Source organism: Gymnoscopelus microlampas (genome assembly GCF_963454915.1).
Source record: "Gymnoscopelus microlampas genome assembly, chromosome: 2".
NCBI classification, from domain to species: domain Eukaryota; kingdom Metazoa; phylum Chordata; class Actinopteri; order Myctophiformes; family Myctophidae; genus Gymnoscopelus; species Gymnoscopelus microlampas.
Genome location: NC_139939.1, coordinates 29,927,513 through 29,939,965, shown reverse-complemented (window position 1 = coordinate 29,939,965; position 12,453 = coordinate 29,927,513). Strand labels below are relative to the sequence as shown.

At 38.7% G+C, this 12,453-nt stretch overlaps 2 protein-coding genes across 2 annotated transcripts in view; both read right to left on the bottom strand.

Annotated features, from left to right (window-relative positions):
• Positions 1 to 12,453, bottom strand: part of LOC311054792 (uncharacterized protein) — a 31,174-nt gene that overhangs the window by 1,144 nt on the left and 17,577 nt on the right. The window contains exons 11-17 of the mRNA XM_084070796.1: positions 4,461 to 4,518; positions 2,428 to 2,559; positions 2,230 to 2,321; positions 1,863 to 1,961; positions 789 to 1,625; positions 344 to 486; positions 118 to 227 (exon numbers count right to left, since the gene is read on the bottom strand). Coding sequence (XP_083926922.1) covers positions 118 to 227; positions 344 to 486; positions 789 to 1,625; positions 1,863 to 1,961; positions 2,230 to 2,321; positions 2,428 to 2,559; positions 4,461 to 4,518 — 1,471 coding nt within the window. The remainder of the gene's footprint in view (positions 1 to 117; positions 228 to 343; positions 487 to 788; positions 1,626 to 1,862; positions 1,962 to 2,229; positions 2,322 to 2,427; positions 2,560 to 4,460; positions 4,519 to 12,453) is intronic.
• LOC311062013 (prostaglandin reductase 1-like) lies at positions 5,518 to 11,972 on the bottom strand. The gene is made up of 9 exons (XM_084080759.1): positions 11,781 to 11,972; positions 10,989 to 11,034; positions 8,400 to 8,459; positions 7,814 to 7,981; positions 7,466 to 7,583; positions 6,947 to 7,102; positions 6,629 to 6,734; positions 6,300 to 6,418; positions 5,518 to 5,911 (listed from the first exon to the last, which is right to left on the bottom strand). The coding sequence occupies exons 1-9, from the start codon at positions 11,884 to 11,886 to the stop codon at positions 5,801 to 5,803; spliced, it is 990 nt and encodes a 329-aa protein (XP_083936885.1). The 5' UTR covers positions 11,887 to 11,972; the 3' UTR covers positions 5,518 to 5,800.

Below are 12,453 nucleotides of genomic sequence, written 5' to 3'. Positions count from 1 at the left end.
GTTGTACTAAGCATCAAACTATCATATAGATAATTAAGGATTCATAATGCATTAATTTATATAAGGTTACAAAGAATTGAATTGCCGTCACAGAGAAGCTTTTAATAATGCTCTTACTTTGTGGTCAGTGGTGTACTGTCCACCCATACCCAATGTCCCTCTATCCCCATATCAGTCAAACCAATCCAGCTTTCAGAATCTGCTGAATGCAAGCTATCGATGAATTCCTTTGTGGGAGGAGAAACAACAGGTTAGAAGCATTATCTTCATTCACATGTACAAATGTGCACAAAGATGCAAGGTGGCTCATGCTCAGACACATGCACATACATACTGTACTCACCATTTCCTCTGTGCTGTTGATGATTGCCAAATCTGCCCCTCTGTTTTGACAGTCTTTCCTGCTCTCCGACCAGGATTTACGGCCAGTAGAGATGAGATAACAGCTTTGCTGAAACTTGTGGAAGCCGGAAGGACATATCTTACCTGTTAAAATTATTTTGTTTAAATATTTTTGGGATGTCAGGTTCAAAGTGGTAAAAATTATACAATTAATTTAAACTAAATGTTTTTCCTTATTGTTAAGGGTGTGTGCAATAATGCAGTAAGTGAAAATGGAATAAGACAAACAGTACACCTTTCTGACATTATTTACCCACAGAAAGTGATTTAGCTTCTTTCTTTCTTTTTCTTCTTTTTTTCAGAACACACATGACAAGGACATGAATTATGGATTAATTACTTTCATTTCATGTATATTTATGTTAATGCATTTATTTTTGTCTTACCTGCATTCGTGGCATTGAGTCTCTCAACTTCCTGCTGTAAGTGGTCTCTCTCTGCTGTCAGGTTGTTCTGTCTGGCCTGTAACTCATCTCTCTCTAGGGTGCAGTTTTCATAAGTGCTCTTTAACTGATCTCTGTCAGTAGTTACATTGTCATAACTAACTCTTAGCAAGTCTCTTTCTCCTATCAAATCTTTGTAACTAGACTGTAACACATTTACTGCGGCTGTACAAAACCTCATGAAAGTCTGCCTGTAGTCTGAGTCACTCTTCAACTTTTCTTTCTCGCTTTTAGTGGTGTTGTGAATGTCCTGTAGTTTTCCAAGCTCAACAAGCAAGGCATCATAACTGATTTGTAACTGCTCTCTGGCTCTGGTTACATTGTTGTACATGTTCTGTAACACGTCCCGCTCTTTAATCGTTGAGCTGTAACTGGTCTGCAACTCATTTCGTTGTTTGGCCACTGAATTGTAATTGGTTTGCAACAGGTCTCTGGCTTTAGTCAAGGCATCGTTATTGGTCTGTAAACGATCCTCATTGGCTTTAAGCTGGTCTCTCTCTTTAGTTAGAACACTTTTGTCAGCCTGCAATTGTTTTTCACTACCTTTAAGTGTGTTTCTTTCATTTGTCAGGGCATCGTTTTTTTGTTTCAGGGCATTGATTTCGGCCGATACTCGGTCTTTCTCTCTCTGTAAGTCACCGTTGCTACTCTGCAAGTGGGCTTGAGTGTTCTGTTGCTCGTTTCTCTCTTTGAGCACAGCGCTCAGGTTTGTCTGCAGGTTATCTCTTTGTTTAGTTAAGGCGTTGTAGTTGTTTTGCTGTTGTTGTTCTGCTTTCCTGACTGCAAAAAAAGAGACAGTATACTGTGTAAGAAACATACTCCATGTGTATGTTTAAAAAATGTATAAGCATTGAGGTTTGTCCTCAATGGCAATGCTGCCGAGATCACAAAAGCACATAAAACCGATATAAGAAATAATAACTAAATTAAACCCAAACAGAAAGCTAGTGAGTTAAAAAAAAAAAACAGTCACATGCTGAGGTAATGAGGGGTGTTAATATATAGTAGGTGACTTACAATGGACTCCTTGCCCTATGACCCCAGCCAGCAGGAGAACACACAGCAGCCCAAGACACAGTGTAGCAGTCCTGAAAGGTCTCTTTCTCAACTCATAAACTGGACCATATACGTAGGAAGCAGAGCAAAGAAAGAAAAATAAAATAACTAGACTGAAACGTGTGTGTGTGTGTGTCTGAATGAAAAATATCTTCCTTTAAATGTATGTAGGTGATTATCTTTACGTTTTGAACATGTTTTTTATTTCCCATATTGAGGTTTGCTTTCAGTTCGGTATTTATTTTATGAGTACTGTCTTCTCCCAAATTATGATTTTTTATTTTATTATTATTAATAATGTAATTATTAATAAATTATTATGTTTTACCCGTTAGCTTAAACTTGCTTCCATTTGCAGTAAGTGGCCTGTAGCTGTTCTGACTGTCATCCACATCCATGGCCGTCAAGGTAGTGCTTGGGCTGGAGTTTAGGTGGAGATGATAATTTTACTTTCACCTAGATTATGTGTGACATACATTTGAATTGATCAAATAAATCTCAATTGAAAAGACAACAAATGAATTACCTGGACCTGGAGAGCTGATAACAGATGAGAAGAAATATCCTCCTCTTGGTCATGCATTTAAGGTTATCGGAGGGAACAGTGATGACTAGCATTTTTATGATATGGGCATAAGACCCCCCCCCCCCCCCCCCCCTACAAGAAATTGAAAGAGCGGAATTAGCTATTCCTGGAATGAAACTTGCTGACAACTTGGAACAAGAAATGCTGACCTTAAGGTTTCCACATCACATTGAAACATTTAAGAGTCTTTTGACGCTTAGCATTAGATAGTGTCTTGAGTAATCAGATTGCTATCAAATTGTGTTTAACTATACAACACATTCAGTGTAAACACACACTGAGGATACATAACAGACCATTTGAAATAAGATTTCTCAAATCAAATCCATGGTTTCAGCAATTTCAAGGCGTCTACAGTGATTTTTTTACCAGTGTCACTGTGATATTAATTCTGTTAACTTTAAGATATTTCACACAAGTAGATTGTGGTTAAAAAATAAATGTTTATGTCTTTATTTTTCTGCTGTCACAATATACTCTGATAATAGGTTTAATGACATGTAATGGACTGAAAATAATGTTGGCAATAGGTCAATTGAAGAATGAGGTCCTTTTCAAATCAGAGTCTTAATGTTTAGTTAGTAAGCATAGATAATTTGAACATGTATAAAGATGTGTCCCAATTCTACATTTACTTTTGAATTACATCCTGTTGCTATTCATCTTTCAGTTAAAGGCAACTGGTTCTAGACAAGCTTTTGCCAAACCTCATGAAATTCACATTTACAGAGAAAACATTTTAATGTACTGTCTCATGGTGCCTCTTCCAAATCCATTTGAATTCATTCGTAGAGATGATATTGAATCAACTCTGCTTATTGTTTTGATATAAACCGCCTCTGTATTTTTATTTCACATGATTCTCATTCCTCTTTTTGTTGTCCCACTTCCTCATCTTCAACGCTTGTGCAGTTGAAGATGATTTAGAATCTGCTAAGGTTATTCAACATGACTTTACGTGTCATTTTGCAATAAATCAGCTTGTATGTGTGTTGCGGGGGGGCTGTGTTCTTCTAGCATTACACATCACACTGTCTCCACTTTTTCACCTTTCTAGAAAAGGAAAATAATCTCATGGCACATGGCATTTTATCATGTGTAATGCAATTACTGTATCTCTGCTACCATCTGTAGTATACAGTATGAACTCACAAACACCAGGAGATACTGTTATTATAATGCTGTAAAATAGCAGATTGTAATTCCCTTTTTCCCCCTCATTTTTAAATGTAAAAATGATTTTGTAATTAGTCATAATTACTAATAATAACAGTCTCATATAACATACAGTAAATACATTTTCACTGGAAAGCTATTTCCAATTCAAAGGGGCCTAAGTGGTTCATTCATAATGTCCTTTTGGTAAGACTGTGTATTAAGGTCGGGTCTATAATGATTATAAGCGCATTTGTAATGCATTATTGTGCGCTTATAAGGCATTATAACACTCAATATAAACTTTATAATCATGTATGACAACTTATAACAACTATATGATGATTATTAATGCTGTTCATAACGCATTATAAGCTCAGTGGAACAGCACATTATAACTACCATAACTTAGTCAGTTATGAATTGTCTTTGTTATAAGTTGTTGTGAAGTCTTATAAATGCATTATAAATGTGGTAATATTGCATTATAGACTCGTCCTTTATGTAAAGTGATATCTGGTAGTTAATGTATAATGTGCTGTTCCGCTGAGCTTATAATGCATTATGACCAGCACATGTAACACTTCATAGACATTCTTATAAGTTGTCATACATGATTATAATCATTTATAAGAAGTGTTTTAATGCCTTATAAACACATTATAATGCATTATTAATGCGCTTACAATTTATTACAGACCCGACCTTAATATACAGTCTTACTGTACTTTTTTCCTTCCCTAGAAATGTAGTGGGGTTTAATGTGCAATATTATCTGTATTGTATTGTATTGTATTGTATTGTATTCACATGCTCACCTCAACCCACTTGTGTCCTTCAGGTTCTGGGAGATGCCTTTCTCTAGCACCTCAGGGGCTGATAATTGTATGGAATGGAGCCTGTACTATGCTTGGTATGTAAGTGAATAACATGGAGCTCCGTTCATTGAGTTGGATTCATTCACAAATCCGATCACAAATCCTCATACTGTTTGGTTTGGTTTGATTTGAACTTACTCACCATGCTGCATCGTGTCAGCAACCATTTCTTGTTTTCTTTTTTACATAAGGTGTGCTTATGTGTCATTTCTATGGAAGTGTGATACTACACTTACCACAGTGCTGAATGATTATACCTTGTTGAACATTGTGACTCATTGAAGATGTCTGAAATAATCAAACACTAAAACACTGAATGCTGATTTATTAAAATGGTCACACATTTAGCTAAAACCATAAGCCTTCCACAATAGTACGACGTTTAAGCTACAGTTCCTCACAAACTAATCAGCTACAGTATAAGCAACTGCCATTTTAGCAACAAAAGTTAGAAATGTGTAATTAGGCTACTAATAGTGTTATTCAATATAGCTTGATACAGTAAAAAGAGATACACTATGATTGTGAAAAAGCTACAGCCAGTGATTATTTATGTGACAGTGATGTTGATCACTATCTGCATTGCACAGCACTACCGTAGCTTATAACATAAGCCCACACTTGAACTCATGTAGCCTATATTAAAGCAAGATAATTATAATTCATGATCCTAGATTCTGCAAACATTATTATCATTAAAATAATATAAACAATATGCTGTTTATAATTGTTATATATTGTATATATAATATTTATATATAATATATTATATATAAGTTAAAATTATCTCAAATAGAAACTTTAATAAAGTTTATCAAATTTATTTCAATATTTTGCTATTCTTTTTTTTTGTTTTACAAAATATCGGTCAAAACATTGGTCGTCTCACATAGCCAGACTTTCAGACATCTTCGCCTACTGATAAGTCTGGTGATGTTCTAATTCTGTGTGGGCTAGAGATGGGTGGTAACAATTCAGATATTTAAATTTCATTTGTATGTTTCCAGACACTTGGTACGGCGGAGATAGGAGGAGATATCCGATCGTCTGGCCACGAGACTAGAACATCAGTGGTCTAGGACTCTAGGGCTCTCCATAATTGGGATCAGTATTGGACCCAAAAACTCTGGCATTGGTCGGGATCTAATAAACGTTACATCACACCAAATACACCTTTTCGGTAACATACCCAAAGTGTTTCCAAATGATTTAGCTCAAAACTAGAAATGGAAGGAATTGTTTCTATAAACCACACTTCTTAGTATGTTACTCTCCTTTTCTTAGACCTTTATAACAGCCTTGCCAGTGTTGTCACCCCTCAGCATTCCCATGAAAGCAGCAGGCATGTTGGAGAAGCCTTCTGCAACATGTTCAGTCCAGCTCAGTTTACCCTGAGAGGAAAAACACGAAACAGATGCACAGACACGCAGGAAAACAAATACTGTTAAACATGACCAGTATGATGTGTGAATCATCAAACCTTTTGATTGACTGGCATGGTACAGTCTTTCTTAACCAATGTAAGACCTGCCTGTATATGAGGTTTCACCTGAGAATGTATTTATCTCTTTCATTTGTCTAATTTAACTATATCATTTCTTTGCAAGCAGCAGGGGCTAGATTTTGGAAAAGGGAATGTGATTTATAACACATAACATAGTTTAGAAATACCATGTTTACCCATTATTTCAAAAGGTCCTCATAGTGATTTTTGAGAATTACTGACTAGATCTAAAGTATATGGGTCAATACTTTGCAACCTGAAAAGTCCAACCTTACCTCCTTTATCCAGGCCATTATTCTCTGAAGAGACTCATGGAATTTGTGCTCCCAGCGCGTGACAAGGAATCCTTCCATTCGGAGTTGCTTGAAGACCATATCAGATTGAATATATGGACCTAACACATAATAATGAGAGCATTAAATGGTAACCCCCAGAAAAAAAAATCTGTCACACTTTTATTATTAATTATATTTTGTAACTGCTAAAAAAAGACGAATATTGTGAAACTTGCCAAAGAGTGAAGTTACAGAAGTGCGACATGGATTCATGCCAAAAAGCACGAATAAAAGGCATGTATTCCATAAAGTATCTATCACTGCGATACCTTTCTGAGGAGAGGTTTCATTGTATGTGGAGATGGAACCACACACAGCAATACGGCCAAACTCTCTCATAAGAGGCATCACCACACTAGAGAACCCACCACCTACCTACAGAGAGAGGAGGGAGTGTTAGAGGGACAGAGATGGGGGGGGGGGGGGGGGGAGAGTGATGGCTGGACCTGGATGGCCTTTTTCCATAATACTGCACTATGTAGATAGGCTACACGCCATCCTACTATAATTGTGTGAAAACTGTGATCTGTGATCAGTGAAATTTGATCCACTGTCAATCTCTCTTTCTCTCCAAGAATTAGACTCACATTGTCGAAGTAGCAGTCATATCCATTGGGAGCAGCCTTTCTCAGTGTTTCCACCAATGAAGAGACTGTCTTATAATTAAAAGCGTAGTCAAATCCCAAGTCCTTCAGATAGGCCACCTTGGCATCAGTCCCCGCACAGCCAACTACTGTACAACCCTGTTAAAAATGTCGAAGAAACACATGAATTATTTAGAGGCATAATGTACTGTGTGGCTTGGTCACAATCCACATCAACAGTATCATCAACATTTGCTATTTGGTGGAAGCTTTTATCCAAAGTACTACATAATCTTTTGAAATTATATAATATTTGAATGTCAGCCCCTACATAGCTATAACATTTATACACACTGCTGCATGCAAAATGAAGCAAAAATCGATTAAAGTGTGAAGGTAATAATGAATGCTATAAAGCAGCCTCAGAGAAATCTCACCCACTCTTCAGAAACATTTAATTCAGCTTGCAAGCTATTTTAGAATATAATTGACACATTTGGTAGTGGTTTGAAAGTGCCATGCCTTAATCTTGCCAATCTGTCCCACCACAGACCCCACTGCTCCAGCTGCAGCGTTGACCAGCAGAGTCTCTCCTTCCTTAATCTCACACAATTCCTCCAGTCCAAAAAGAGCTGTTAGACTGAACAGAGAGGGAGGGAGAAAGAAAGAAAGTGAGTCATTTGAGAGAATGTTGGGAATGTAGGGTCAAGAGTTAAGGACTTGATAGGCTATACTCTGTTGCGCATGGTGTCACATGCAACAAACACATTGCATTGTACACAACACCGATGTGCAACTAAGTATAAAATCCCTTTGTTCAGTGCTACATCCACCCATCCAACCATTTGACCTTACATCCATTTCACATACCCAGGCATACCTATGGTCCCCAGGGCCAGGGACACAGGGAGGTCTTGGGGCCAGTCGGGCAGCAGAGGGGTTAGCCCACTCCCGTTGCACACATGGTGGCTTCTCCATCCACACATTGCCACAACATAGCTCCCCACTTTGAAACTGGGGTTGCAACTCTGGATCACTCTGAGAAACAGAGAGGACCGGATTGGTCAGAAGGAATGAACTGCAGCGAAAAACATTTACAGAATAGTGGATGGAATAAATCTGACGGAATGAATGACTGACTGACTGACTGACTGACTGACCGACTGACCGGTGACCGCCTGAGCGACCGACCGACCGATTGACTGGCTGACAGCTGACTGATTAGATTTATTTTATTAATAAGTTGATTGATTTATTTATTCAAACTAGCCTACCCGAGTAACACTACAGCTGATTTCATAAGGTGGTCCTTGGTTTAACCTCCCTGTTTTGTTTTCAAACATTTATAAACTGTTGTAAACTGTGTGTGCGTGCGTGCGTTATTTTTCATACACGCACAATGGGTCACCAAAGTTGTATTGATATTGTTGTTATGTATTGTGGGTTGGTGACTTACTTAGCAACTTGAGCTCCAATCATTACATCCCCTTCCCTCATTTTCATTCTGCTGTAAGGCCTATACAGGAAGGAGCAAACCCAGTTAATCCATAATCAACATTTTCATCCAGTTAGGTGTGTGTGTGGCATGGTCTGTCTCACTCACTAGGGTGTGCAGTGCTTGAGTCACATTCCAAGCAATCCAATCCCAAATGATTGCATTGGACCACATAACTACGGTATTATTACAAAAAGTGGCTGTAATTTCCATACATGCCATAACAGGGGACAAAACACCACTGATAAGATATGGCCTACCTCATCAAACAAACACAGAACACTTTCTCTCCCATAGTGAACTCTATATGAACTCTACACAGACACAATGCAATCAAGGGGAACAACAGACTAGAGACTACCCATCAGACAGAAAAGAAGGCAAGTTTTTTTTTTTATGGGGCCAGGCTTCCAGCATGGACCCATATTGTTATTCGCATTATTTCCGTTTCTTCTTCTTCTGCCACTTTTGGCAGTTCTGGCTGAACCGTGCAGTCGCTTTTTATGAAACTCGGCCATATGATAGATGGTCATGAAAAACGATCAAGAAATAATTCTCACAATCTTTCGTCAAAAGGTGGCGCTATAGCACTCAATTGAAAAATGCCAACTTTGAACAGGTACAACTCATGCCGTGTTTGACCTACAGCCATGAAACTTCGATGCACACATGCGTCTCCTCATGCTGAACAACTTTCACACTCTGACTTTTGACCTCTGACCTTTAGATCTCCCACCATTTTGAATTATATGAAAAACAGTTAAAACCTATCTCCTCCTGGGATTTTTGAGTAATCTGCACGAAACTTTTTACACATGAACTTTGGACCTATACCAAAAAACGTTTGCAAAATATCTTCCATAAGTGAAAAAATGAAGCTTTAATGAGCCAATGAATATTGCAGTTTTATGACAATTATTCATCTGCCCCTAACACATACATGCAGACTTACCATTCTTTGAAACTTTGCAGAAATGTAAAGGGCCATTCCAAATATCACTGAAACCAATCTTACTCCAATTGGTCAAACGGGGGCGCTATAGCAATTTTTTGAAAATTGAAACTTTAAACAGGCAAAAGTCATGCCTCGTTTGGCCGACAGCCATTAGACCTGCTTACACATGTGCCTTGACTAATGAGGAACACATCTATCACGTTGACCAGTAAGCACCGCCCTTAGATTGTCCGCAATCTTGAGCAGTTTGAAAAACACTTAAACCCAGGATTTTTTCAGCTATTTGCGTGAAACTGTATGATCTGTGTGATCTCCTTTTTCACAGGTTCTTGTCTGTTGGTGGCTTCTCGCTTAAATGTGTGCCCCACAACCTGAAGGTCACCAGTTCAAGCCTCACTTGGTGCAGACTTCATCTGAGTTGCATTTCACACAACATGACTATCAATGAATACATCTGCAATTGTTAAAGATAACATGAAATACTTAATTGAGTGTTTTTTACATACAGCTGATCTACAATCTCACAACTTTTCAGATAGCAATGAGAGTATGTTTTTTCAATGTATAACATACTTCATTGTGAAAATAGCCAATGTACAATCTGACAACTTTTAATGGTTTGTGAGCTTGTAGATCGGCTACTTTCACTAATTTTGGTTCTGAGGAGATGTACAATTTCTTCATTGGTAAATGGTTTGTGAACGAGTGATCTTAGTGTTAGTGAAACAGGGGCTTGGGTCATGACAGAAGGCAAGAGTTTGTGATCCTCAACAGACAATATCAGCCTGGACAAAGATATAGCACTATAGGTAGTGTTGCAGCTACCTAAGAGTGCTTCATGACCGTAAGGTTGCCGGTTCAAGCCTCACTTGATGCAGACTCATTTAAGTTGAAATGCAAAAAACATGACTCAATCTATTCCGTTTCCATGGCGCTCTCTCTCTCTCTCTTCAATCTATTCCATTTCCATGTCTTTCTCTTCAATCTATTCCGTTTCCATGTCTCTGTCTCTTCAATCTATTCCATTTGTCTATCTATCTATCTATCTCTCTCTCTCTCTCTCTCTCTCTCTCTCTCTCTCTCTCTCTCTCTCTCTCTCTCTCTCTCTCTCTCTCTCTCTCTCTCTCTCTCTCTCTCTCTCTCTCTCTCTCTCTCTCTCTCTCTCTCTCTCTCTCTCTCTCTCTCTCTCTCTGAGGGGTGGCCATAGCTGAGTGGTTAGTGAGCCCGCCTAGGGAGCCAGAGACTCTGGTTGCCCCAGGTACGATTCCAGGCCAGGTCAGCAAATGTGTCGATGAAATGAAATTTGTCCCTGAGCAAGACTCTTAACCCCTAATTGCTCACAGGCACTCATTGGAAACAAGACCGCAAGGACTTTCATGAACTGACCTGTTAAAGGAATTATCATTTCTCTCTCCTGGCCCCATATTATCGCTGCTTGCAGCTATATTTTTAAGTTATGTTTTGTCTCAGTTGCCTAATTGTTCAGCTGGGGAATAAAAACATGCATTAACTCAGGGTTTTGACAGGCAGACTATAAAACATGTTTAAGTGTATCTTCAGGCTATAATGATAATGATTGCAGTACATAGACAAACCTCATATATGGGTCCACACTCAGGAACACAGCCTCCAAAAGGACTTCTGAAACCACATGACCACATTCAATTCAATTCAATTCAATGGGCTTTATTGGCATGAAAAAACATATGTTTACATTGCCAAAGCAGAAAGCACAATACAACAATACAGCAATACAATCAAAACAAAAAATATGTACATTTGAAAGTCAGAATCTTCAATAGATCAATTTTTATGTACCAAGATCACTGGGTGCAGGTATAGTGCAGGAATATACACAATGATTAGTCTTTAGGGTGGTTGTGTTCCGTTTGATATCCTTCTCCTATCACAGCAACTCACGAATCTTGCTGCTGTGTTTGCACATTGTTGTACTTTGCCCAGCAGATATGGGAGTTTTTTGTCATTGGTCATGTTTTCAAAATCTCTGTGTGTGGTTGTAATCTGTGGGAAGTATGTGTCTCTGATGTCTTGGTACAATGGACAGACGGTTAGGAAGTGTAGCTCGGTTTCCACTTCATTTTGTGTGCAGTGGGTGCATAGTCTGTCTTCTCTCGGGATACAGGTCTGCCTGTGACGACCTTTCTCGATCGCAAGACTGTGCTCACTGAGTCTGTACCTAGTTAAGATTTGTCTTTGTTTTGGGTCGGTCACATACCTGCTACACTCAGTCTGGTATAGTATACTATAAATCTCTGTTATAAAACTCTGATTACACTTTAGTCACAAGCACATGGCTATACCATACTTGACTTAAGTGTTTCGTCATTAAAACATATAATATATACAGATAGGCTGTGTGTACTGACCTCCTTGTTTGGGGTCAGGAAGCTGCTCCTCCTTCAGCTCAAAGTCACTGAGTTTAGGCAAACCCACAAAGTGGTGTCGGAGAGTCCAGACTTGTGCTACAACCATGGTAGTGGTGGTCCTTCCTTGGTGTATTACTGGAAGAAATGACAGAGATGAGGGGAGGAAATTAAATGTGAGCAGCAGGAGATAAACTAAAGCACTGCAGTGGAGTGTGATGTAAAACGGAAGAGGAGGAGATGGTGTAGAACCGAGGGAACGGAAAGGGCCTGGCGGTCCAGTCGCGAACGGCCTTTTTGCATGTAGTTTAAGCGCAAGGGGGCGTGTGGGGACAGAGTCAGCACACTGAAGTCAAGGCACAGACTACTGCGTTGTTGAAAGACAACGGATGCACGCTTATGAGAAACAACTAAAATAAAACCTGGTGAAACAGTTGCGTGCATTAGCGCAAGATGAGGATAAATGAAACATTCAGTCTAAATGTCCAGTAATTCGCAACTACTCCCACTACTTTGGTATTTGAAACTTTACATTTATTTCTCTAAATATTATAAACTCTCAGGACAGCCTAAGTACAAACATAATTTATGAAAAGGCTACTATAAGCTACAGTGAAGTCGGACTGAATGACTGAAACATTTTTTCTTTTTTAACTCTCTTGGTGATTATCTGGCA